Below are 27,725 nucleotides of genomic sequence, written 5' to 3'. Positions count from 1 at the left end.
CAAAAATAAACAAATGGGACCTAATGAAACTTAAAAGCTTTTGCACAGCAAAGGAAACCATAAACAAAATGAAAAGACAACCCACAAAATGGGAGAAAATATTTGCAAATGATGCAACAGACAAGGGATTAATCTCCAAAATATACAAACAGCTCATGCAGCTCTGTATCAAAAAAACAAACAACCCATTCAAAAAATGGGAAGATCTAAACAGACATTTCTCCAAAGACAACATACCAATGACCATGAAAAGATGCTCAACATCAGTAATTATTAGAGAAATCAAAACTACAATGAGGTACCACCTCACACCAGTCAGAATGGCCATCATCAAAAAATCTACAAACAATAACTGCTGGAGAGGGTGTGGTGAAAAGGGAACCCTCTTGCACTGTTGGTGGGAATGTAAATTGGTGCAACCACTATGGAGAACAGTATGGAGGTTCCTTAAAAAACTAAAAATAGAGCCACCATACGATCCAGCAATCCCACTCCTGGGCATGTATCTGGAGGAACTCATTCTTCAAAAAGGTACATGCACCCCAATGTTCACCGGAGCACTATTTACAATAGCCAAGGCATGGAAGCAACCTAAGTGTCCACTGACAGATGAATGGATAAAGAAGATGTGGCACATATATACAATGGAATATTACTCAGCCATTAAAAAAAAATGAAATAATGACATTTACAGCAACATTGATGGACCTAGAAATTATCATACTAAGTGAAGTACGTCAGACAGAGGAAGACAAACTTCATGTATCACTCTTATGTGGAATCTAAAAAAATTATACAAATGAACTTATTTACAAAACAGAAACAGACTCACAGACTTAGAGAATGCCCTACGGTTACCAGAGGGGAAAGGTGTGGGGGAGGGAAAGATTGGAAGGTTGGGATTACCATGCACCCACCACTATGTCTAAAACAGATAACCAAGAAGGACCTACTGCATAGCACAAGGGACTCTGCTCAATACTCTGTAATAACCTATGTGGGAAAAAAGTCTGGAAAAGAATAGATACGTGTATATGTATAACTGAATCACTTTGCTGTCACCTGAAACTAACTCAACATTGTAAATCAACTGTACTCCAATAAAAAATAATTTTTTTTTTTAAACTCAACAGTTTCCTAAAAGATGGCTGCCTCCTACTCCCACCAACAAAGAAAACAGTACTCAGAAATCTGTGGACCCAGTTACTGGAACCACCATGTCAAATAAGAGAATAAAGCGAGTACCACTAATAACGAACTAAAGGAAGCAGTCAAGCTATCAACTCCCCATTACAGACCCAAAGGTTAACACAGCAGATGTATGCATAATCTTCAGAAGGCGCTCCAAGGAGAAGAAAATATTTGTTCTTGGCCATTTGGAAAGTACTGCTATCTCTACGTGGAGAGAATAGCCTATTTCTTTAGAAGAATTAATTTCAACTATAAATCCAAATTGCTTTAATATAAAAAACTGTCCCAGGAATCAGGGATGTGGCTCTGTCCTAGCAGGATAAATTCACAGCTTTCAGTGTGTTTCCATCAGCTGTCAACTGTGGAGAAACAGAGCTGTCCCCAGGATTCCTAAAACAGCCTGAAAACACTAAGCAAAATAAGACACAAATGAACCTACCTACAAAATAGAAACAGACTCATAGACATGGAGAACAGACTTGTGGTTGCCAAGGGGGAGGGGACTGGGGAGGGAAGGACTGGGAGTTTGGGGTGAGCAGATGTAAGCTGTTACATACAGGATGGATAAACAACAAGGTCCTCCCGTATAGCACAGGGAACCATATTCAACATCCTGTGATGAACCATCATGGAAAAGAATATAAAAAAGAATGTATATGTATAACTGAGTCACTTTGCTGTACAGCAGAAATTAACACATTATAAATCAACTATACTTCAATTTTTAAAAATTATAAGAAACTGGATTGTCCACCGATTTAATTTATTCAGCACCTGTAGCAACCGGAGATGATTTTAACATAACTTGGATTTTAATTCGGTATAAGTCCAAACATTAATTTTTGACCACAAGTATTCATGTGAGTACTGGCTTTCTGGTAAATTTTTTAGTTAAATATTTTTTTTCTTTTTAATATTAAAACCATAAGCTTTTCTTTTCACACAGATTGTTAAAAAAAGATCTGGAGAGGTGGTCTAATTCATCCTTTATCAAGATAAGTAATGTTTTCCAAAGATACAAAACTTTTCAACTTAATATACAATAGGCTCCTTAATCTGAGCATTTACTCTTTTACCTAAAAGGATATTTCCCCCCCAAAAATGGCAATATGGGTTAAAAAAGTATTTTCCAGTTGAATTTACACTAAAAAAAAAAATCATTCATATAATGCAACTAGATATATATATATATTTTTTTTTTTTTTTTTTTAAGGTCAGTGAAGTATATTTCCATTCATAGAAAACAGAGTTAAGGCAGCCACATCTATGTCTGGACTAAAAAGCCCTTTGATCATTAAAGTTTTCTAGATATATTTTTTACATTGTTTTTCATTTCCTTTGAACCACAGAAAGGATGCTTATTTCCCCCAAATGGCATTTGCTGACATACTTCAGTTCACGGAGACTGCTGAAGATCTCTTTGCGGCTTAGTTCAGAAATCCCATTTCCAAGAAATATTTTTGTTCCATCAAATTCTTTGGCTCCTTTCTTACATTTGCCTTTAATATCAGAGTACACGGAAACAACATCTCCACCTTTCATAACTAGAGAAAGAAGAAAATCATATCACACTGATCTATCTGTACTTTGGCAGAACAGTGAAAATTCTTTAAGCTTTAAGTCTTCAAGCTTTAAGACTGGGGACGCCTAGGGGCATCAGTAGTGGGCATGAAGCAGACTAACCCGCCTCACTGTAACCCCTAATAGAAAATGCAACTTTTTACTTTCAAACATTTGCCAACAATAAATCGAATTGATGCTTTTTTTTCCCTAGGAAAACAAAGATACAGAACAGTCTTCAAAACATCTGACCTCAGCTGGAAGTCTTTAGCTGAGGAGAAAAGGAAGGATATCTTCTATTTAAATTATTTTTCCCAAACCTAACATTCCCTAAAAGAGTAAATTAAGAATACTGAGATTCATCCCAATATTTAAGATTCCAGGTTCCGAATGTTCCCCTCACAAATGACAGGACAGCAGCCTGAGGTTTTAGGGCAATAGAGTAAAAAATACAAAACAAAATTTCACTGACATCTTACGCTCTATTCATCAGTCCTGATCCTCTAAACATCGCACACGTCCTCAAAGGGAATAAAAGAAATGGGCACAAAACCCATATACGGATGCCTCACTTGTTAGTCCTTATCAGATATACCCCTCAACCGGCTATACTAAATGCAAAACTTGGAAAATATCTTTATTAAAGTAAATCTGAAATATACCTGCGTGATGATTTAATAAATTCTCCATTTGATGATACACATAAATTTTAGTGGCTGTTCTACAGAGAAACCTGAACGTTATACTCGCATTTTGAGGCTGACACGATTCCTGGAACATAGACGTGGGCTCCTCGTGAGACTGCATTGCCACACTGGGCTCCAACAATAACTTCACAGGGCTGTTGTTTTATCTCCTTCCTAGGGATGCAAGATGAGAGAAAGTGAACAGTGATACACACCTCCAGCGCCCATCAACCTTTTCAGTGTTTCAATCTGAACCCTAATAACCTCGATGGTCTTCAACTGTCCCGTGGGAATGCCACTAATGAATAAATGAGAAAAAGCTGAAAAAAGATAAATACGGAAGAAATAGTTTTTTTTAAAAGTTACAAAGAAGATGGACACTTGAGAAAAAGAAAATAGAAAGAGGATCCTATTGCAAGATAGTAAGTGGCACCAAAAACTGCTTCATCAGATACAACAAACTAGTGAATATAACAAAAAAGAAGCAGACCCACAGATACAGAGACCAAACTAGTGGCTACCAGTGGGGAGAGGGTAGTGGGGAAGGGCAAGAAAGGAGTAGGGGATTAATAGGTACAAACTATTATGTATAAAATAAGCTACAAGGATCTATTATATGATACAGGGAATATAGCCAATATTTTTTTCTTTATTGAAGTATAGTTCATTTACAATGTTGAGTTAGTTTCAGGTGTACAGCAAAGTGATTCAGTTTTATATATATAGATATATAGATATAAATATTTCTTTTTCAGATTCTTTTCCCATACAGGTTATTACAAGATACTGAATATAGTTCACTATGCTATCCAGTAGGACCTTGTTGTTATCTATTTTATATACAGTAGTGTGTATCTGTTCATCCCAAACTCCTGACTTATCCCTCGCCCACCCCCTTACCCTTTGGTAACCATAAATTTGTTTTCTATGTCTCTAAGTCTATTTCCATTTTGTAAATAAATTCATTTGTATCATTTTTTTTTAGATTCCACATGTAAGTGGTATCATATGGTATTTGTCTTTCTTTATCACTTACTTCACTTAGTATGATCATCTCTAGGTCCATCCATGTTGCTGCAAATGGCATTATTTCAGCAAAGTAGCCAATGGTATAGCCAATATTTTATAACTATAAATGGAGCATAACCTTTAAAAATTGTGAATCACTATACTGTACACATGTAACTTATATTGTACATCAGCTATACCTCAATTTAAAAATAATTAGGCAGGACTGAGGTCACAGGAAATGACACACAGGGTAGAACAGGAAAAGGGAACCCTTGGGGCTCAGCCTGGTATCTGCCATCACCAGCTCTGATGCATTTCATGTTAGAATGGACATGATCAAGTGTTTCTATTCTAATCACCCAATGAAGCTTTATGTGGATTAAAATCACAACCCCCAAAGGAAAAAAAAAAAAAAAAACTGATTCATCATTTAACAAGCATTACTGTTTCATACTGTTTCATAACAGCATTAGGAGAGAAGAGAAATAAAGTCCCCGCCTTCAAAGACTAAAATAGACAACATATGAGGAATTCAAAAATATTTCTCAAGTGGTAGATTGGTGCACAGTAAGCTATTAATATTTCAAACTAGACACAGGTAAGTCTTTCTCTCTTCCTTTGCTATCCAGCTTTTCTGAGTGTTCTCCAATTTCTCACCTCCCATCCATTCCTCAAATCACCGAAGCCTGGGTATCACTTCCAACACTCAGAGCGGCCTTTTTCAAAGGTCAGCGGTGCCTGTGTGATTACCCCAAACAAACATCTTGAGCACTGCATGTCTGACGGGCTTCCCTGGTTGGCAACATTTCACACGTGCTGTCGTAACTCCTTGCTGGGGGAATCAAGTGCGTGTTCTTCCCATGATCTCGAAATGATCAAACCTCGGTAAACTTCTCAGCTTCCTCCTCCTTCCTGGTCCCACGCTCTCACTGCCCGTTCTCCAGCTGTCTCTAGAAGAGGTGCATTCCCCCAGGTGCTAAAGCATGCCAGGCAGCTCATCTCACTCTGAATCCTAAACCTCGGCAATCTCAGCATTTCAATAATCACAAAAATTACCCACATATTTTTTTTTCAATTTTATTGAAGTATATTTGATTTACAACGTTGTGCTAATTTCTGCTGTATGGCAAAGTGATTCAGTTATACACATACGTATTCTTTTCCATTATGGTTTATCAGAGAATACTGAATATAGTTCCCTGTGCTATACAGTAGGACCTTGTTATTTTTCTTTAAACATTTTATCAGCACAGCACATTTTTTTTTTATACAGCAGGTTCTTATTAGTCATCCATTTTATACACATCAGTGTATACACGTCAATCCCAATCGCCCAATTCATCACACCACCACCACCACCCCACCGCCGCTTTCCCCCCTCGGTGTCCATACGTTTGTTCTCTACATCTGTGTCTCAATTTCTGCCCTGCAAACCGGTTCATCTGTACCATTTTTCTAGGTTCCACATACATGCGTTAATATACGATATTTGCTTTTCTTTCTGACTTACTTCACTCTGTATGGCAGTCTCTAGATCCAACCATGTCTCAACAAATAACCCAATTTCGTTCTTTTTTATGGCTGAGTAATATTCCATTGTACATATGTATGACAACTTCTCTATCCATTCGTCTGTCGATGGGCATTTAGGTTGCTTCCATAACCTGACTATTGTAAATAGTGCTGCAATGAACATTGGGGTGCATGTGTCTTTTTGAATTATGGTTTTCTCTGGGTATATGCCCAGTAGTGGGATTGCTGGGTCGTATGGTAATTCTATTTTTAGTTTTTTAAGGAACCTCCATACTGTTCTCCATAGTGGCTGTATCAATTTACATTCCCACCAACAGTGCAAGAGGGTTCCCTTTTCTTCACACTCTCTCCAGCATTTGTTGTTTGTAGACTTTCTGATGATGCCCATTCTAACTGGTGTGAGGTGATACCTCATTGTAGTCCTGATTTGCATTTTTCTAATAATTAGTGATGTTGAGCAGCTTTTCATGTGCCTCTTGGCCATTTATATGTCTTCTTTGGAGAAATGTCTATTTAGTTTTTCTGCCCATTTTTGGATTGGGTTGTTTGTTTTTTTAATATTGAGCTGCATGAGCTGTTTATATATTTTGGAGATTAATCCTTTGTCCGTTGATTCGTTTGCAAATATTTTCTCCCATTCTGAGGGTTGTCTTTTCATCTTGTTTATGGTTTCCTTTGCTGTGCAAAAGCTTTGAAGTTTCATTAGGTCCCATTTGTTTATTTTTGTTTTGATTTCCATTTCTCTAGGAGGTGGATCAAAAAAGATCTTGCTATGATTTATGTCAGAGGGTTCTTCCTATGTTTTCAGGACCTTGTTATTAACCCACATATTCTAATGATTAGTCTTTCCAGACTGATTACCTGCAGGTAGCTATATATACATGCCCCACAGTTATTTCAAACTCAGCAAGTCCTGAACAATGTTATGATTCTCTGACCCACTCCTCAAATCCTTGGTAACACCCCAATGCTTTTCATCCTCCTATGTCTCCAGCCTTGAACAAAGTGCCGTTATCTATCTGAAGAGCCAGACTGGAAAGCCTGGCATCATCTTAAATCTCTTCTTCCGAAAACTTCAAACATTCACTGAGTTACCAAGTGATGCCACCTCTAACTCTCTGACAGGTCTTCGGGGCCCATCCCCTGACATCAGACGTGCATCGCCTCTTAACCTGATCACTGAGATAGCGTCCACGTTTTATCTTTGATTGCTTTCAGATCCTCCTGATGTCTCTGGCGTTCTTCAGTTCCATTCTGAAGTACCTAGATATGGATTTATCATTACTTTTGGCTTCAGACATTGTATTTCTTAAATCTGACTTTCATCAATTCTGGAGAATTCTTTGTCATTATATTTTTGAATACTGTCTCTCCCCATTATTTCTAATCTATACATCTGGGACTCATTAGAAACGTGTAGTGCCTTTGCATTCTTTTTTCCATGACTCAGTTTCATACTTTCAACTGCTTTACCTTCTTTATCTGCTGCATTCTGGGTAATTTCCTATGAGTCATCCTCTAGTTCATTAATTCTCTCATCTGTTGGGTCGAATCTTCAGTTTAGCTCATTGAATGAGTTTTTAATTTTAATGATATTTTTATTTCTAGAAATTCTTTTTCAATTCTTTTTTTCCCTCTTAGGGTCTTTTATGTTTTAGATTCTTCCTTTGTTTTTTATCATTTCAAGGAGACTGATTTTACAGTCTCTACCAGTTAGCTCTATTTGCTACAGTTCTGGGGGAATCTAATCCCTTCACAGTTTGTTGTATACACTGGTCCTCACTAGTGGTGGTTTGATTCTTAGTGCGGCTTCTAACTGTGAGAAAGGTGCATGGCCTGGGCTGACGGGTGCCACTCCAGAGTGGTTTCAAGCATCTCAGGAACTGGCTTAGGATCCAATTTTTATGTTAATTTCCCAAACTGCAGGTTTCCAGACCACTTGGGTGGTATGAATTTGAATTCCAAGCCCTTATAGGTATGAAACCTCTGAATTCTGCATCTCAGAGATTTTTTTTCCTCCAGCTAAAAACTCCAAGGCAAGAGAGATCCAACTCCTAATTACTGCCTTGTACTGACTACTGGATGTTTCTCACCTCCTAGCACTAGAATCCTCTTGTTAAAACCAAAGCCCCCACCCAGGGACTTCCCTGGTGGCACAGTAGTTAAGAATCTGCCTGCCAATGCAGGGGACATGGGTTCAAGCCCTGATCCGGGAAGATCCCACATGCCGCAGAGCAACTAAGCCCATGTGCCGCAACTACTGAGCCTGTGGCTCTAGAGCCCGCCAGCCACAACTACTGAGCCTAAGCTCTAGAGCCTGTGAGCCACAACTACCGAGCCCATGTGCCTAGAGCCCATGCTCCACAACAAGAGAAGCCACCACAATGAGAAGCCCGCGCGCTGCAATGAAGAGTAGCCCTCTCTCGCCACAACTAGAGAAAGCCTGTGTGCAGCAACAAAAGACCCAATGCAGCCAAAAATTAATTAATTAAATTTTTTTTAAAAACCAAAGCCCCTAAATTCAGGGGACCAAGCATTTTCTCCCTCAAATCCCCCAACCCTTAATCTTAGCTCACACACTTACTGCTCTGTTTTCAGTTACTCTTCATTCTAACCACTGAATATTTTCACTTACGTTCTTAATCACTCCACTGTGCATTTTATGACCTATTTTTTAGTCAGTATTCCTAGTCCTATGTAGCAGAAACATCCTCAAGTTATCTAGTTCACCGTATTGCTGGGAATAAAAGACTGAAATAGTTCCCTAACTTGGCTCCAGTTTTGCAATTCATCTTCTTTTGAAAAAAGTGTTTAAGCTTTTTGGGCTGTAACCCAGGGTAAGAAATGCACTTAAATCACATCCCAGTACACGTGTGTATACACACACATACATTTATAGCAAACATTTCACGAAATACCTTACTATGTACAATCCAATATATTATAAAATACCCCATTTCTTTAAAAAAAAAAAAAAGCCCATAAAAAACCAATTAACATAGAGAATCCTAAAGATGCTACCAGAAAACTACTAGAGCTAATCAATGAATCTGGTAAAGTAGCAGGATACAAAATTAATGCACAGAAATCTCTTGCATTTCTATACACTAATGATGAAAAATCTGAAAGTGAAATTAAGAAAACACTCCCGTCTACCATTGCAACAAAAAGAATAAAATATCTAGGAATAAACCTACCTAAGGAGACAAAAGACCTGTATGTAGAAAATTATAAGACACTGATGAAAGAAATTAAAGATGATACAAATAGATGGAGAGATATACCATGTTCTTGGATTGGAAGAATCAACATTGTGAAAATGACTCTACTACCCAAAGCAATCTACAGATTCAATGCAATCCCTATCAAACTACCACTGGCATTTTTCACAGAACTAGAACAAAAAATTTCACAATTTGTATGGAAACACAAAAGGCCCCGAATAGCCAAAGTAATATTGAGAACGAAAAATGGAGCTGGAGGAATCAGGCTCCCTGACTTCAGACTATATTACAAAGCTACAGTCATCAAGACAGTTTGGTACTGGCACAGAAACAGAAATATAGATCAATGGAACAGGATAGAAAGCCCAGAGATAAACCCATGCACATATGGTCACCTTATCTTTGATAAAGGAGGCAAGCATATACAGTGGAGAAAAGACAGCCTCTTCAATAAGTGGTGCTGGGAAAACTGGACAGGTACATGTAAAGGTATGAAATTAGAACACTCCCTGACACCATACACAAAAATAAACTCAAAATGGATTAAAGACCTAAGTGTAAGGCCAGACACTATCAAACTCTTAGAGGAAAACATAGGCAGAACACTCTATGACATAAATCACAGCAAGATCCTTTTTGACCCAGCTCCTAGAGAAATGGAAATAAAAACAAAAATAAACAAATGGGACCTCATGAAACTTAAAAGCTTTTGCACAGCAAAGGAAACCATAAACAAGACCAAAAGACAACCCTCAGAATGGGAGAAAATATTTGCAAATGAAGCAACTGACAAAGGATTAATCTCCAAGATTTACAAGCAGCTCATGCAGCTCAATAACAAAAAAACAAACAACCCAATCCAAAAATGGGCAGAAGACCTAAATAGACATTTCTCCAAGGAAGATATACAGATTGCCAACAGACACATGAAAGAATGCTCAACATCATTAATCATTAGAGAAATGCAAATCAAAACTACAATGAGATATCATCTCACACCGGTCAGAATGGCCAGCATCAAAAAATCTAGAAACAATAAATGCTGGAGAGGGTGTGGAGAAAAGGGAACCCTCTTGCACTGTTGGTGGGAATGTAAATTGATACAGCCACTATGGAGAACAGTATGGAGGTTCCTTAAAAAACTAAAAATAGAACTACCATACGACCCAGCAATCCCACTACTGGGCATATACCCTGAGAAAACCATAATTCAAAAAGAGTCATGTACCAAAATGTTCATGGCAGCTCTATTTACAATAGCCAGGACATGGAAGCAACCTAAGTGTCCATCATCGGATGAATGGATAAAGAAGATGTGGCACATATATACAATGGAATATTACTCAGCCATAAAAAGAAATGAAATTGAGTTATTTGTGTGAGGTGGATGGGCCTAGAGTCTGTCATACAGACTGAAGTAAGTCAGAAAGAGAAAAACAAATACAGTATGCTAACATATATACATGGAATCTAAGGGGGAAAAAAAAAAAAAGGTCATGAAGAACCTAGTGGCAAGACGGGAATAAAGACACAGATCTACTAGAGAATGGACTTGAGGATATGGGGAGGGGGAGGGGTGAGATGTGACAGGGTGAGAGAGTGGCATGGACATATATACACTACCAAATGTAAAATAGATAGCTAGTGGGAAGCAGCCCCATAGCACAGGGAGATCAGCTCGGTGCTTTGTGACCACCTAGAGGGGTGGGATAGGGAGGGTGGGAGGGAGGGAGATGCAAGAGGGAAGAGATATGGGAACATATGTATATGTATAACTGATTCACTTTGTTATAAAGCAGAAACTAACACACCATTGTAAAGCAATTATACTCCAATAAAGATGTTTTAAAAAAAAAAAAAAAAAACACCAATTAAATCGGGCTTCCCTAGTGGCGCAGTGGTTGAGAATCCGCCTGCCAGTGCAGGGGACACGGGTTCGAGCCCTGGTCTGGGAAGATCCCACATGCCGCAGAGCAACTAGGCCTGTGAGCCACAACTACTGAGCCTGCGCATCTGGAGCCTGTGCTCCGCAACAAGAAAGGCCACGATAGTGAGAGGCCCGCGCACCGCGATGAAGAGCGGCCCCTGCTTGCCACAACTAGAGAAAGCCCTCGCACAGAAACAAAGACCCAACACAGCCAAAAATAAATAAATAAATAAATAAAATAAAAATAAAGTAATTCCTTTTAAACAAAAAATGCAAAATACTCCATTATATGAAAAAAAACCGATTAAATTGATTTCACAACCTACTAATGGGTCATGATCTACACGCAGTTTGGAAAACATACCTGTATGCTACTACCAGTATTGTATTTCTAAAATCATGACTGTAATAAAAATTATTTGGCTCCTATATTTTATGCAAAAAACAAAACACTCCTTAGTTTAAAAGCAAAAGCCCTTCACATTTCACAGTCTACCTCTCCTAACTACTTCAGCATCTTCTTTCACCCGTCTCTCTGAGAACTCATTAGCCAAACCTGATCACTGTTGTCGTGAACCACCATCTATTTTCACACCTCTGTACTTTCTGCATATGTTTTCTCTCTATCTCGCATACCCTTACCTACTTTATCTCCTCATTCACCTCATTCTTACTCACCTTCAAGGCTCAACTGAAGTAACATCTATTTGGAGAAAATCTTTACCCACTTCTTCGCACTCAGCCCTTCTTCTTCTACGCTCTAACAGTATTTAATTCACACCCCTACCATGGCATCTATTGCAGTTTGACTTGTACCAATATTCCCTGCTTTTAGAAACTATGTTTCATCCATCTTTGTAACGTCTTTGCGTCTCACACATAGCACCAATTCAAAGAATATCTTGTGAAATGGAACCTTGTAGTGTTAATCAGAAAGTTTTTATGAGAAAAACCATTTCATGGCGAGAAGAGAATGGGAGACCACAAAGATGAGTCTTAACATAGTGGGCCAGAACTGCTACCCTTTCTTTGGGAGGCCTGGTGACAAGGCTGGTCCTCGGCTAGTGTTTTGGAACTTAGAATCAGGGGAGTTCCCACTATTAACTGATAAGGGTAGCTCACTGTGCCTACACTGTCTGTAACAATGTATTTGTAAACAAATAATATGGTTTATGGTGGACACTGACTCTCATTCTGGGAGGCTGGAATTTGGGTACATACCAGGCAGGAAGTACCCACACAACCTGCCCTGAATGAAAATCCTGGATGCCGTGTCTCATTAGAGCTTCCCTGGTTGGTGACATCTCACATATATGTTGTCATCCTTGTTTACTGAGGGACTTAAGTGCACCCTGTATGACTCCACTGGAAAAAGACCCTACAGCTTGCAAATGGTTTTCCCTAGACCTCATCCCATGCACCTTTTGTTTTGTTGATTTTCCTTCAGATTCTTTCCCTGATTAAATCATAGTCACGCACACGATTATATGCTGAGTCCTCTGAGTCCTCCCAGGGAATCACAGAGCCAGGGAGTGGTCTTGGGGATCCCTCAACACAAGAAGTAATTGTATAAAAATGTAAGATAGCATATGCAAGTGGCAAGGTGTACGTCAGCTTCACGGAAATTTTAGCGAGGAAATGTAAAAGTTGACGTAGGGCCATAAAAAATACTAAAAGCTTGATTTTTATTGAACTGTTTCTAAATAAAGGAGTGAAGCAACAACATTAAAGAAAGATGATTTTCCAATTGAACAGTAATAAAGATTGGAGGAAAAATAGTAAGAAGGTACTTAATTGCACACAGCCAAAAATAAAAATAAATAGTAAAATAAACATTTTTTAAAAAATACTCTTGTATCGATGTAGACAACAAACTTACGGTCATGGAGGGGAGAGGAACGATAAACTGGGAGATTGGGATTGACATACACAAACTACTATATATAAAATAGATAACTAATAAGAACCTGCTGTATACACAGGGAACTCTACTCAATACACTGTAATGACCTATATGGGAAAAGAATCTAAAAAAGAGTGGATATATGTAGATGTATACCTGATTCACTTTGCTGTACAGCAGAAACTAACACAACATTGTAAATCAACTATACTCCAATAAAAATTTTTTTAAAAAATACTCCTGTATTGGAAGTGGGGAGAATGCATTAGGAGTTTGGGATTAACATATACACACTACTATATATAAAACAGACAACCAACAAGGGCCTACTGTATAGCACAGGGAACTATACTCAATATTTTGTAATAGCTTATAAGGGAAAAGAATCTGAAAAGGAATATTTAACTGAATCACTTTGCTGTACACCTGAAACTAACAACACATTGTAAATCAACTATAATTTGATAAAAAGATAAAAAATAAAAAATACTCTTGTATCAAGAGAAGCCTGGCATTCAATTTTCTCTTTAAGTTTTTCAATAAAGTTGACATTGATATCATCAAAATCAGCATTACAACCTTATGTTCAATCTAATTACCAGTGATAAAACCTTCCTAACATTAAAATATATTTGATCAGTAAATTAAATAGCATGTTAAATAAAATGAGGGAATCTGAATTTTATGGTGAGAAATTACTTTTTAAATTGCTTACTGTCTATAAATAGTTTAACCTATGTTTTGATATCTTAAATAATTGGATGATGTTGAGCTTCTAGTAAAAGATTAGTCAAAGAGTAAAAGTATAAATATATTCCTTTTTCTAAAGCCCACAGAAATGGGGAAAGAAAAATCTGAAAGAAAATTCCATTTGCAAGAAAACTAAGAAACAGCTATTGCCCAAATGATTGAGAATAATTAGCTAACACAGTAAAATTTGGATCAAACCTAGTTCCTCAACAGGGTATGAATGCTTCTGAAAAGGAAAGGCTTCTGGGCGCCTAAACAAATATCTACTGCTTAGATCCAGGACCAGAGGGTCAGATAGAAAAAAGGAGAATCTGGGAATGTCTTGTCAGTGTCCTGTTCCCTGCAGATAAAGATGAAAGAGGATCTGGACTGACAAAATTGGCACAAGCAGACAATCTGTGTTTTCTGTAACAAAACTGGACAAACTGCCTAGAAGTAGCTAAGGGAAGAGAAGGGAAAGTGCACCCAACTCTGTCACTCCTCCCCTGAGTTCACTAAGCATAAACAAAAAGTAAAGCCCCCAACAAAAAAGCTATGAGCTGGACCCCCTCACACGGAGCCTTAGTCTTCTTCAGCTCAGCTCACCAGGACTAGAGTTGTGCCACTAGGAAAGACCTGGTGAAAGTGTTTCTGAAAGACACATCTGATGAGTTGTCTAGGCATACACTTGACCTGATGTGCAAATTAGGTGAATCTATGTGAAAGTTTTCATTCAAGGATTCATTCAAACTGGGAACTATGTGTAGATACAGATGGCCCTGTCTACCCTCAGGGTTCTGCATCCATGGATTCAACCAACCGCAGACGAAAAAAAAATTTTTTTTTAATTCCAGAAAATTCCTAAAAGCAAAACTTGAATTTGCTGTGCACTGGCAACTACGTACATAGTATTAAGTATTGTAAGTAATCTAGAAATGATTTAAAGCATACTGAAGGATGTGCATGAGTTATATGCAAACACTACACCATTTTATATGAGACTCGAGCATCTGTGATTATTGGTATGTTGGGGTGGAGGGGGTGGGTATCCTGGAACCAATCTCCCATGGATACCAAGGGACATCCGTAGTACTAAACAAAGTTGTAATAAACAAAAGGCAGTACAAAATGTACAGACTAAAAAAGCGCAGAATTTCAAATAAACTCTCTAGAGTTTCAAAGAAATTAAAAAGAACCTTAAAAAAGGGATATAATAACAACAACAAGATTAAAAAAATAAAGAACAAAAGTGAACTAGCCAAGCTCAGCAAGTAAAGGATAGTAAATCCTCAGAAATTAAACAGTTAATGTAACAGGCTTGCAACAGCTATTCTTAGAAAGGCCAGCTTGGAAGGTTGGCCCTTGGCCAGCATCTGGAAACTTGACTGGCAAACAGTTCCCAGCACTGATATAAAACCACCTCTTATAAGAGTGAATTACTGTTCCTAAACTGTTCGTCCAAGCAGCGTGGTTATGCTGAACACCTGCTTTCCTTTTGGGAGCCTGGAATTTCGTTACATGCCAGGCAGAGGGCGCCCAGATGACCAGCACCCAACTAAAACCTTGGGTGCTGGGTCTCTAATGGGCTCCTCTCATAGACAATGGTTCTACACACGTCACAACTGACTGCTGGAGGGATGAAGCCTGTCCTGGTAGCTGCATGGGGAGAGACTCCTGGAAGCTTGCGCCTGGTTTCCTCCAGACTTTACCCCGCATGCCTTCTCCCTCTGCTGATTCTGCTTTTGTACCCCTTTCGTGTAATAAATCCCCGCCATGAGCCCGACTAGACGCTGAGTCCCGTGAGTCCTTCCAGCCCGTCACAAGACCCTGGGCTGCCTGGGGGTGTCCCAAAACAGGGAGCATCTGCACTGGACATCCAACATGCAGAGTACCGGGGTCCTCCTAGCAGAGAGGGCAGAAATATGGAACAGAAAAATATTCAAAGAACTACCAGAAGACTTGTAATTTAAAAATTACATTGCATTTCAATGAAAACTAAGGAGAATAATAATTATTATAAGTATTAATAATAATAATTATTATTATAAGGTATATCCCAGCGAAGTTTCTAAAGTCCAGTGCCTAAGAATCCCATAGATCTCCAAGTGAAAAATCAAGATTCTGTTGTAAGGGGGAAAATATTTTTTGGCCTCAGATTTCTTCATAGCAACACATGAGGCCATAAGATTGTAGAAGCAGTGTCTACAAAGGGCTGAGGGAAATAACATGTGACCTGAAATGACTATAATCAGCCTATAAGTTGTTGTTTAAACATAAAGGCAACATGCAGTTCTCAAGCGAGAAAGGAAACAGAGCATACAAGAGACATACTTGGGAGAAGGGAAGCAGGCGCTGGAGACCTGCTAAATGACGCTATTCGATCAACCAAGAGATCAATTAAGATAAAGAACTCAGAAATAAACTGCCAATAGGGCTACAAGCAAGCACTGCATTCATTTGAATTATGCTTGTAGAATAAAAATGTTACAAGGCTTTACAATGTTAAAAAACTAACAGTAAATAAAAATTGGTTGGTGGAGGTTTTAGGGCAAATTTAAGCATAAGAATTTCTTCAATTTTCATAGTGGAAAGTCAAAAGATACCTAATAAAAGTGATGATGAGTTTAAAAGGCAAAAAAGAGCCGAACTGTTCCTTTTAGAAACGAAAGGTAGGTATATGAATCCACAATCCTAAAAGATTTCTTAGTGCTTTCCTGTAGTAACTCACCATTTGTGTTTTATAGTTCACTAACGCTTTAACTTTTTTTAACTTTTTATTCACTTTCGGCTGCGTTTTTGGTCTTCGTTGCTGCGCGCAGGCTTTCTTTAGTTGGAGTGAGCGGGAGCTACTCTTTGTTGCGGTGCTCAGGCTTCTCTTGTTGTGGCGCACGGGATCTATGGGCATGGGCTTCAGTAGTTGTGGCGCACGGGCTCTAGAGCACAGGTGCAGTAGTTGTGGCGCACAGGCTTAGCTGCTCCGCGGCATGTGGGATCTTCCCAGACCAGGGCTCAAACACATGTCCCCTCCATTAGCAGGCTGATTCTTAACCACTGCACCACCAGGGAAGTCCCCACTAATGTTTTAATGAGTAGTTTAGCTCACTACAAAGAACAGATGAAAGGATTATTACGTAGCCAGTAAAAAGAATGAAATAGTGTTATATAGGATTACGGAAAATTATGGAGTCCACAGTACATTCTGAAATGAATCGCAGGTCTCAAAAGACCTGTGACTGTGATCAACTGTAGTAACTAATTGGTTTAAAACTAGGAGATGAAAGAAATCAGAACAGTGGTTTCCTGGTAGGGGGCAGAATGCAGAGAATTTTCTGGGTGATGGAAATGGTGTATATCTTGATGGGGGTGAGTCTTCACTACACAGTTGTATGAATTTACCAAAACTCAGCAAATAGTACACTTAGTTAAGATCTCTGCATTTCACTAATGCAAATTCCCCCTTAACAATGAGCTAGAAGAAGGAGTTTACAAAATCAGGACTTGCCTGGTGGTCCAGTGGTAAAGAATCCACCTTCCAACGCAGGGGACGCGGTTTCAATCCCTCGTTGGGGAACTAAGATCCCACATGCCGTGGGGCAACTAAGCCCACGCAGCACAACTACGGAGCTCGCACACCTCAACAAGAGCCCATGTGCTGCAAACTACAGATCCCACGCACCACAACTAGAGAGAAGCCCCCACGCTGCAACAAAAGATCCCACAAGCCTCAACGAAGATCCCGCGTGCCAAAACTAAGACCCGACACAGCCAAAAAAAAAAAAAAAAAAAAGTTTACAAAATCAATTTTTTAAATTGCAGAAGTAATACGTGCTTACAGTAAAAAAAATAAGACAGAAATGTTACAAGTGAAAATCTCCTCTTAGCCAGTTTCTCCCAATCCAACTTCCTCAGTTAATCCCTGTCAACAGTTGGGTATGTTATACCCTTCCAGACTTTTTTCCATATATAAATAAATATATATAAATCTGTAGTTGTGTTTTTTAATTGCAAAAGCAATGTGATTTCTTACATTCCTACACAGAGCAACATGCTTTTGGTATTTAATTTATCGAGAACATCACCTTTTATTTGTACATATAATTCTCCCACATTAAAGGTCATATAAAAAATAATAATAATAAAGGCCATATAACATTCCACTGCGTGGTAAACCAAAAACCACTGCTCTACTGTTGACCACTAAATTACTTTAAAGCTTTAACAAAATGAGCATTTTTATGTTTATTATAAGTCTTAGGGGTATTAAAAAATTTTTATCACAATTAGGGATTTTCAATACAACTCCCATTATAACATGAAAGCCTATTTTTTCAATTTTTAAACACATCCCTTCCAAACACACAGTATCTGTTCTACTCAGAGAACAAACACGGTAATTTAACATAACTGTGAATTAATAAAATTTTACATATTATGAAAGTAGGAAACGTTGCTTTGTATTTTTGTTGTAGCTCAAAAAAGTTTTAATTTAGCAGTGGAATCAAGATATACAAGTAAACAAACATAATTTTCTTACAGAAATGAAAAAAATCAACCACTGCACAGCAGAAACTAACACAACATTGTAAAGCAATTATACTCCAATAAAGATGTTCAAAAAAAAAAAGGAAACGTGACATAACACAGAAAAAAAAATCAATCACTGCACTAAATGCAACTACAATGCATTACTCTCAAGGTACCTGGGCCCATTCCTAGTGTTCTTTTGTAATATTTTCCATGAAAGACTATAGAGTCAGCATTTATCAAGTTTGTGAATTCCTATCTAAATAAAACGGCTAATAATGGAGAAACTTAGTACTTTCACCAAACAGTAAAAAAGAACCTGTGACATTTTTACTTAGAAGAATACAATTTGAAAATGAAATAGTTACAAACCTAGGTCCAATAACAGGAATAAGTAAGACATCCTGAAGGTCTGGATGTTGAAGAATAGGAAAACTTAATCCATTAAACTGCTGTTAAAAATAAACACATAGGATTACAAAGCAATCAATATACTGGTTAAACTTCAAATTACAGAGCTTTTCAGTGTCATTACCTAGCAGAGCATGGTAATGAGCGTGATTTAGGGTATTTTCACTTTATTCCACGGGATACTATAAAAAATCAAAGACTTCAAAACAGCAAGGTTTTCTCTATAATTTGATTCTCAAGTATCTTGACTTCTTTACAAGTAAAAGGCTCAATTTTGCTTATTTTTGACTTTGTAAGCACGAACTATGTTGACCTTAAGTGACTTACTCTGAAAACACGTATCCAATACAGAATTGCATGAATAGGACATTAAAGATTGAGATTATTAAATGCTATTTATTATATATTATCAACACTGGATGCCATGTCAGTTGGATGATGCTTTCTGGCAAAGGCTCAGGATTTTCAGTATCCTCTACCATACTGGGCCTTCAGACTGGAAATAAGTGCAGGGCCAGTGGCATAGGTGCTGGGGCCAACTCCCAGTCTCATGGGAGCCAACTCTGTGCAGCTCTCCCCAACGCCATGGTCATGCTGGTAGCTTGAAATCGACCAGAGTGGGAGCATTTACACCACAAAACTCAGCAAACACCACACACCAGCGTTACTTTTGCAGGATGTACCAGCACACCACAGCTGCAGGCGGAAGACAACTGGGCACTCCACGCGGAAGAGTGGACTGGACAGCAAGGGCTGTGTACCCTGTCAGAGGGCAACACGCAAACACTGGAGAACAAGTCTCCGCCGTGTAGGCTAGGGATTATCAACTCACTCATGTTCACATAATACACCAAAGAGCCGTGACCATAATAGATATTTGCACTGCCTTGTAGTATCCGTACACTACCTACAGAAAACTTCCCAAATCAACCTATTTCTAAGTTGATAAGGAAAGAGGAAAAAAATTCTTCAGATTTTAGAAATCTAACTATATTTCTACCAAGTCAACAGCTCTTCTGCCTTCTGCTTCTTCCAGGCAAAGGATACTGTGAACTAACCATATCCAACAGAATAGTAAGAAATCTTAAGGGCAAACTCATTCAAACAAACCTCTCTCCCTTTTTTTTTCCCTCTCTCCCTCATGTTCTCTCATTGTTTGATACCTTACAGTAACCAGACTATGGATCCTTCCAAGGAGAAGAGAATGAATTTTGCCATTTGTTTTTGTTTTGCTTTGGAAGTACTATTTCTTTATACTATAGAAATAGTCTACATAGAGGTCAATCCTCCTCAGGGCAAGGTTTTCCTTCTCTCCCTTTTTATCAGATGTTAAAATGATACAGAAATAAAACTTTTATAAAACCCCACGTCTGTAACTTCCATAAAACCCCACAAACTTTCTTTTAAACCAAGCATATCACCTGCTTGTTTTTCTGTTTGTTTCTACCCCATGCCCTTTTGAAAACAGCCTTAGTGAGGTCAATTTACATACCATAAAATGTACCCATTTTAAATGCACAATTCAATGATTCTTAGTAAATTTACAGAAGTGTGCGACCATCACTAGACTCCAATTTTAGATCCCGTCCGTCAACGCACTGATTCCTAATGCTCGTCTGCAGTCAATCCCTGTTCCCAGCTCCAACCCCAGGCAACCACGACCCTACTTTCTTTCTCTAGAAATCTGCCTTTTCGAGACATCTCATATAAACAGGATCATACAATGCAGACTGTCTTGTGTGTGGCTTCTTTCACTCACTATAGTGTTTTTGAGGTTCACCCAAGTGGTAGCATGTAACAGTTCACCACGTTCATTGCTGTACTGTTCCACTGTGTCAACATACCACGTTTTGTTTTTCTATTCACCAGTCAATGGACATTTGGATAGCTTCTCCCTTTTGGTTATTATGAACAATGCTGCGATTAATGTTCATGCCCAAGCCTTTGCATGGACGCATGTTTTCATGTCTCTTGGGTAGACACCTAGGAGTGGAATTGCTGGGTTGTACAGTAAATTTATGTTTAACTTTTTAAGAGACCACCAAACTGTCTTCCAAAGAAGCCAAACCACTTGACTTTCCCACCTGCAACGTATAAAGGTTCCAGTTTCTCCACATCCTTCACCAGTCAAATGAAATTTTAAATGATTAAATTTCAATATGTGACACAGAGATACTTGGAGACAAAGCACCCACTCATATACCGTTCAGGATATGTCTTCAGGACACACATGAGCTTGGGACATGGCAAAAGAAAGGAGATGTACAATCTAAAACCTCCTGCAAATCTCTTTTCCTGCTAGAAACAGGCACTGCTCAAGCTACCAGATTCTTACCTAGTGCCCACGACCCAACCTCCTCAGTCTTATCTTAACCTTCCAGGAAAGGGACTCAAAAGCCCGGAGTGACTTCGTCTGCCTGATCTTAGGTACAACCCCTGAGATCTTCTATTCCCGTCAGAGTGGGATCCTAGATTATCTTAAGCTCTAGGAATAATTTGCTAGAAAACAATCTGGATCTGCCTGAGTTATGGACACCTTACGGGCCTCAGAACAGTTTCCTTCATGCTGAAAACCTACATGCATGACTACATAAAAGTAATGATCTTAGTTGCTTAGAGGAACTGCTTATATTTTATGCCTAATGCCATTACTCTCGATAAAATTACCACTCTTATTAAAAATCACATTAACCTTTCTCCAAGTCTTATTTAAAATTATTATACTAAGTTTTGCTCTCATACAGCCAGAAATCGTAGCTGGTTCTTCTTATAACCTGGTCATCTCCTCACAACTTGAAGTTCATAGAATTGTTCTTAAAGAGAGTATGATAAACATTCCATAAATGTAATGAGATTAAAGACAAAAAATAAATGAATCAAGCAACAAGGTCCTATTTGTACAACACAGGGAACTATATTCAATATCCTGTAATAAACCATAATGGAAAAGAATATGAAAAAGAATATTTATATGCATAACTGAGTCATTTTGCTGTACAGAAGAAATTAACACAACCTTGTAAATCAACTATACATCAATAAAATTTTTAAAAAAGAATCAATACCAGTGAAAATTCTCTGAAAATTTCTGTAAGTTATATCCAGAGTAAACTGATAACGCAGCCTCTGATATACAAATGCAAGTCTTTTAAGCATGCTTACCTCTTCCTTTTCATTTAGGCAGTAATTAGGTAGAAATAGGTCTGCTGACACCTATCATGGTTATTTGTTAGAAGAGATTTAATAACTACAAAATGCAACTTGAAGTACCCCCTTCAAGCAACTGTTTCCTCCATCTTACATTTCTTTGGAGGCAAGTTTCAGTGCACAGTGTATGAAACACAAAATGCACAGCTTTGGGGTTTTCTTTCTGGTTTAAAAAAAATGTTAATACAATTTTCAAAGGTTACCTTTCATTTACAGTTACTACAAAATATTGGCTGTATTTCCCATGTTGTACAACACATCCTTGAGAGCCTGTCCTACACCCAACAGTTTGTCTCTCCCCCTCCCCACCCCAATAGTGCCCCTCCCCCCCACCCCACTGGTAACCACTCGTTTGTTCTCTGTATCTGTGAGTCTGCTTCTTTTTTGTTATATTCACTAGTTGTATTTTTTAGATTCCACATGTAAGTGATATCATGCAGTATTTGTCTTTCACTATCTGACTTACTTCACTTATAAAATGTACAGCTTTTGAAAGCAAAGAAGACAATATAAACAAGAAAGTTCCAATATTATTTTTCTGCCTGGAACTTTAAAAATGCCATTTTATAATACTGTTTTCACTTATAGAAAATGAGTATTATGCCAAAACTATTTTATTGGTTGAACAAAAAAAACTTTGTTTTATCTTTAAAATATATCTTTACATTATTTAATTTCCTGCTTTTATTATATTTAATTAAATTATTATATTAAAATAAAAAATATAATCCTACAGGTAATCAGTAGGCACCTCCTTACCTCTGGGCTCACCTTGGCTATGTGATCTGCCCTCATGGTCGTTATATGCTGCTTATTACAACATCACAGACATTTAGGGTTAGAATGGACCGCTTATGTATTTTAATGACGAAGCAACGGAGGCCCGGATGGGTTGAGTGACCTATCTAGTCACTAAATTAATTTAGAATCAGAAGTACTAGGTTCAAGTTCTAGCATGAGCACTCACTACGTAACCTTGAACAACATTCGTGATCCTCAATTTCCTCACCTGTAAACTTGTAATAGTATATCGTTCACATGATATTAGTGAGGAGTGACATGACATAGATTGTAGAAATCTAATTCTGTACATGACAAAAATGTGCACGAACCTTCTGAAGCTCATCAAATAACAGATTTTTCACATGTTGTACTGAGGCTAGATGCGTATTTACTCTGACAGTAGTGAATGATGGAGGATGGGACAACTTATGTAACAGAGTTTCAAACTTCCTTTCTGCTTCTTCTTTACCTAAAGCAGATACAACCTGAAAAGAAGAAAAGAACAAGTTAATGTTTCAGTTTCATTATACAAATTAAAAATATTAAGCAGGCTATATGTCTATACATTTGTTCCAACTAATGAAACATCATTCGGCAATTGTTCGGTTCCATTTCACTTTTCTGTATTTATACATTAAAAACACTAAGGGAATCGCGATATTTCACAGGGTTATGCTAATAAACACCTAGTGAAACACCAGACAAAAAGGGCTTAGAAAACCCTGCCTTGGGCTTCCCTGGTGGTGCAGTGGCTAAGAATCTGCCTGCTAGTGCAGGGGACACGGGTTCAAGCCCTGGTCTGGAAAGATCCCACGTGCTGCGGAGCAACTAAGCCCGTGCGCCACAACTACTGAGCCTGTGCTCTAGAGCCCGCGAGCCACAACTACTGAAGCCCGTGCACCTAGAGTCCGTGCTCCGCAAGAAGAGAAGCCACTGCAGTGAGAAGCCCGCGCACGGCAGCAAAGAGCAGCCCCCGCTCGCCGCAACTAGAGGAAGCCCGCGTGCGGCAACACAGACCCAACACAGCCAAAAAAAAAAAAAAAAATTTTTTTTAATTTTTAAAAGAACACTGCCTCACTTCAAAGCATTATTAACATTTTTAACATCTCTGCTACATTTATTCATATAAATTCAGGATTTCATTCTACTTATTTCTAAAAACATTAACTGTTATATCACTTCTGTAGAACTAGCTCCTTGCTAACCTCGTATCCTAGAGCAAATTGGTTAGTAACGTTTTAAAACACCAATATTTGAAGAATAAGTAACACTGATACCGTCAAAGAGCCCCCATAACATCAGCTTCTTAATATGGTATTATTAAATGTAACAGATAGATATTGTCCAAAAAAAGACAGGTAGCAAGATACCTGTCAGAAATAAAGTTATAAAGACTCAAACGACCAAGTTCCCTTGTAATTAACTAAAGCTTTTGAGACACGTATTTCCCCATTTTTTGTCATCTTTGATTATACCCTGCCTCACAGAATCTTCATAAACCACTTGCCAGCCTAATAATCCACTAGCCTAAAAATATTAGTACTCTCTCAAGGTTTGTGTTTTTTAACTGAATATTCCATTACCTTTGATACTTTTTACAAAGGGATGGTTTTTCTTTTCGTAAAATCGTATAGTTAGTGGGTTTGAGGCAGAAGTGGTGTCAAAGACAGACATTTGAATCTTTTTTTATAAAACAACGTTAACCATTTTTAAAACTGCTGGGGAAAAAAACTGCTGACTGCCTCTGTTTCTCTTAATACGCTCCTTATACTATAAGTTCTTTGAAATCAAGAAGGTATTTTCTCTTTCCGTACTGTCCTGCCCCTTGACGTAATCTCTGGAAATAAAATGTAGAAATCAAACCTAGAAGTCATGGCTTCGCCAACATCTCTGAAAATGAGTAACATTTTTGCGGCTTCACTTCGAATAGAAAACCAAAGATTTGGAAAACACAAAGTTGCCTACAGGGGCGGTGGAAAGGTGGAGAGAGCACAGGCTTGGCAATAAAAGACAATCAACATTCATTGAGGACTTCTGCACGGCCAACAGCACAAAGAAGGAACATTTGTGGAGGACCTATTAGGCGCCAAAGCGATGCCAGGTGCTTGCACTTACGATTAATACGTTAAAACAACCACCTTGAAATTTTACTACTGTTAACCGTCCTCAAATTTCACAGAAAAGGAAAGAAAGGTTAAGGGATGTGAAGTAACTGCCTCAAAGCCCTGGGATGCAAACCAGGGGCTTGGGGTCCCAAATCCATTCCTTTTCCCAATCGACCTGAGCTCTTTACCTTCACATTTCAACACTGTTACGTGACAGCGGTGTCAATTTGATTCAGTAACGTCGCTCTTTGGACCCTCAGTTCTCTCACCTATAAAAAATGGGGAGGAAATCTCTACCAAAAAAAGACTGCGCAGATTGAGATGTAAAGGTCTGCAGTTCATCTAGCACAACTGGTGGCATTTAAGAAGCACTCACTGAATGATAGTAAACCTTCCACCTGAGGGCCAAGGCAGGCGCTCTAAGAGTACAGGCGTTTCTTCTCTACAGGACTTAAATTCTCGGAGACGGGGATCTTGTCTTGCTCACCCTTGTAATCCTTTAAGTGCATTCCCGCCGCCAGACACACAACCGCTTTTTCCCCCTCCCTCCTTTCCCATTCCTAAATGTTAAAACATACACCCCATACACCTCTTAGCTCGGAAAGCATTCATTAAATACCTGCAGAAAGATATCAGCATATTTTACATTCGGAAAGCCGAATACTAAGAAACAACGGCTGTAAACATTTGATTGCCTTTTAGATTATTTTTCTGTTTCTCTAGAGCGTGTACATATTTGAATTTTTGCAAATAGCATCTAACGTGTTTATCTGACCTACCTCCTCATTCATAAAGCCCGCTTTCAGATAGTTTTCAACCTCAAGTCTCAAAGATATTTTAGGGAAAACAGACATTTTCCTATCGCTTAGTTCTCCTCCTCCACGAGAAATGCTGGAAAACGGTGGTTTTTCTCTCTCTGAATTACACGGAGCGTCTGGGCAATGAATCCCACCCACAACGTGCCGGGACCACCGATGCTCGGGAAGAGCGCGCTGCTCACGCCGAGTTAAAATGGGAAACGCGGAGGAATCTTCCACGCCTTCTGGAGCGTGGCCAGTCTGGAGCGGCTTCCTCTCCTCCCAGGGCCTTCTTTAGCGACGCCCACGGAAATCACTGAGAGGCAATGCCACTCACGTTGCAGAGAAGAAAAAAAAGGCCGTGAGGAGTGAATCCGCCGTGAACTGGGCAGAGATGTGGAAACCAGGCTGGGAACACCGCGGCCTAATCTCCACTCCCTCGGCCCCTGTTTTTCAGCAGAAAGCCGCTTCCGTCATGCGTCACTTCCGGCAATGCGGCCCACCCCTCCTTCCCCTGCCCTCCAATCCGCAGCCGCAGATTGCCGCTACGTCACGTCCCCGGAGTTTCCCAGCTCCGCCCGCGGCGCATCCACGTGCAGCGGGCCTGGGCGGGCGCTTTAAGGGGATGGAGGAGGAGCTGCCTCCGGGACCTGCGAACAGGCCCAGCTGTCGGGCGGAGGTGGGCGGGCAGAGCTGGGTGCCAATTGGGGAGGGTTGAGTCGTGCTAGCCTGAATAAGGTGAGGAGTCAATCAGTTACCTGCTAGGTGACTTCCAAAGAAAGAATGAAACCAGAATTTATTTGGGCCTATCGTCCACCCTTTGATTTTCTGAAATTACCTTCCCTCTCTTAGGCTTGCTGGTCTGACTTCAGTTGTGAATAAACAACATTATTCACATTTTTAAAAGCTGGGTTAATGGTCTTGTAATAGCCATACATGCTCAGGTAAAACTTTAAAACGCACAGGTAGTTTTTACAATTAGTTGAATAACACTAACAGGTTCCCTGTATCAGAGCTGATTTCTACTTTAAAGCTCGGGAGACCTGTGGCGTAATCTTTGTGTTACAGGTGAGGAAAGATTCAAAGGGAGAAGGGACCTAATGAAAGTCGCAGAGTTTCCTATGATTGAATAGGAAACTAGAAATAATTCTTCTGTCTCCGAGACAGTGTTTTTTGAAACACACCGTTGTCATTAACACAGAACTGAAGGAAGTTTTTTCTTAAGTCTTTTTCTCTTTAAATCTCACACGGAGGTGTTTTTAGAAGTATGATAACTCTCTCACAATGAGTGAGAACGTCAGGATAAAGACCGCAGCCACCTGGCTTCTAAAACCAATACCTACTCTTTCCACCACGGCATATTTCTTCAGTAAATTTATGGAATTCTTCTGTGGCTAAATCATATGTAAGTAATCAGGAAAATGTCGAGTCTGGCCATTTCCAAAGGAATTTTTGCAACCTCAAGATTGTGACCACAGCACCAATAATGTTTGGAATTGATATCTAGGAGAAAAGGGAGAGGAAGGAACAAGGGGCACTAGATTGTAAACTCTGAGAAGGTAGAAACTTTACCTCGCTGCTGCAGACCCAGTGCCTACCATGTAAGAAGCACTCAAATACTGAAGGAGTAGATGAATAAATGGACGGATAGCTCTGTAAACCAGAGAAAGGAAGTGCTGATAAAGCATATATTTGTATTTGCTGGACATTAGTTCACTAGTTCAGCACTTGTGAACAGTGCTGAGGACATTTAGACAATCTTTGGCTAGACATTACTGAAGTGACGGTTATGTTGATGACGAGGTCTCTTGGTGTTCTAAAGTTGGTCCATATTACAGATCTGAAGTTGGCATAGTAAATACATATTGCCTAAGCAAAAGAAGACACCTATAACTCCATGCTTCCACTGCTGGGGGCCTGGGTTCAATCCCTGGTCGGGGGGACTAAGATCCCACATGCGTGCGGTGTGGCCTAAATCAATAAATAAAAAGAAAATGTAAGCTTTAAAAAAACGAAGAAGAAGCCCCCTATAAGAATACACCCATATAAGGGCCGTTGGGGTTTTGTGCTCTCGATGGGGTGATATGGCCCCCAATGTGGGGAGAGCGAAACAAAATCTTAGACATAATCATAT

General features: G+C 39.0%; 1 protein-coding gene across 2 annotated transcripts in view; it reads right to left on the bottom strand.

Annotated features, from left to right (window-relative positions):
- NSUN6 (NOP2/Sun RNA methyltransferase 6) overlaps positions 1-26,061 on the bottom strand; it is a 75,952-nt gene extending 49,891 nt beyond the window's left edge. Inside the window, exons 1-5 of one of the 2 annotated variants that reach the window (XM_059915260.1) lie at positions 25,574-26,061; positions 23,019-23,174; positions 18,661-18,740; positions 3,502-3,611; positions 2,582-2,735 (exon numbers count right to left, since the gene is read on the bottom strand). In XM_059915260.1, the coding sequence (XP_059771243.1) occupies positions 2,582-2,735; positions 3,502-3,611; positions 18,661-18,740; positions 23,019-23,174; positions 25,574-25,648 (575 nt within the window). In that variant the 5' untranslated portion in view covers positions 25,649-26,061. Of the gene's footprint in view, positions 1-2,581; positions 2,736-3,501; positions 3,612-18,660; positions 18,741-23,018; positions 23,175-25,573 lie in introns of those variants that run through there. The other variant, XM_059915261.1, reaches the window with a different exon arrangement.
- Between the last annotated feature and the right edge of the window lie 1,664 nt (positions 26,062-27,725).

The sequence above is a fragment of the Balaenoptera ricei genome, chromosome 2 (assembly GCF_028023285.1).
Source record: "Balaenoptera ricei isolate mBalRic1 chromosome 2, mBalRic1.hap2, whole genome shotgun sequence".
Classification (NCBI taxonomy): Eukaryota; Metazoa; Chordata; class Mammalia; order Artiodactyla; family Balaenopteridae; genus Balaenoptera; species Balaenoptera ricei.
This window is presented reverse-complemented; position numbering and strand designations above follow the sequence as displayed.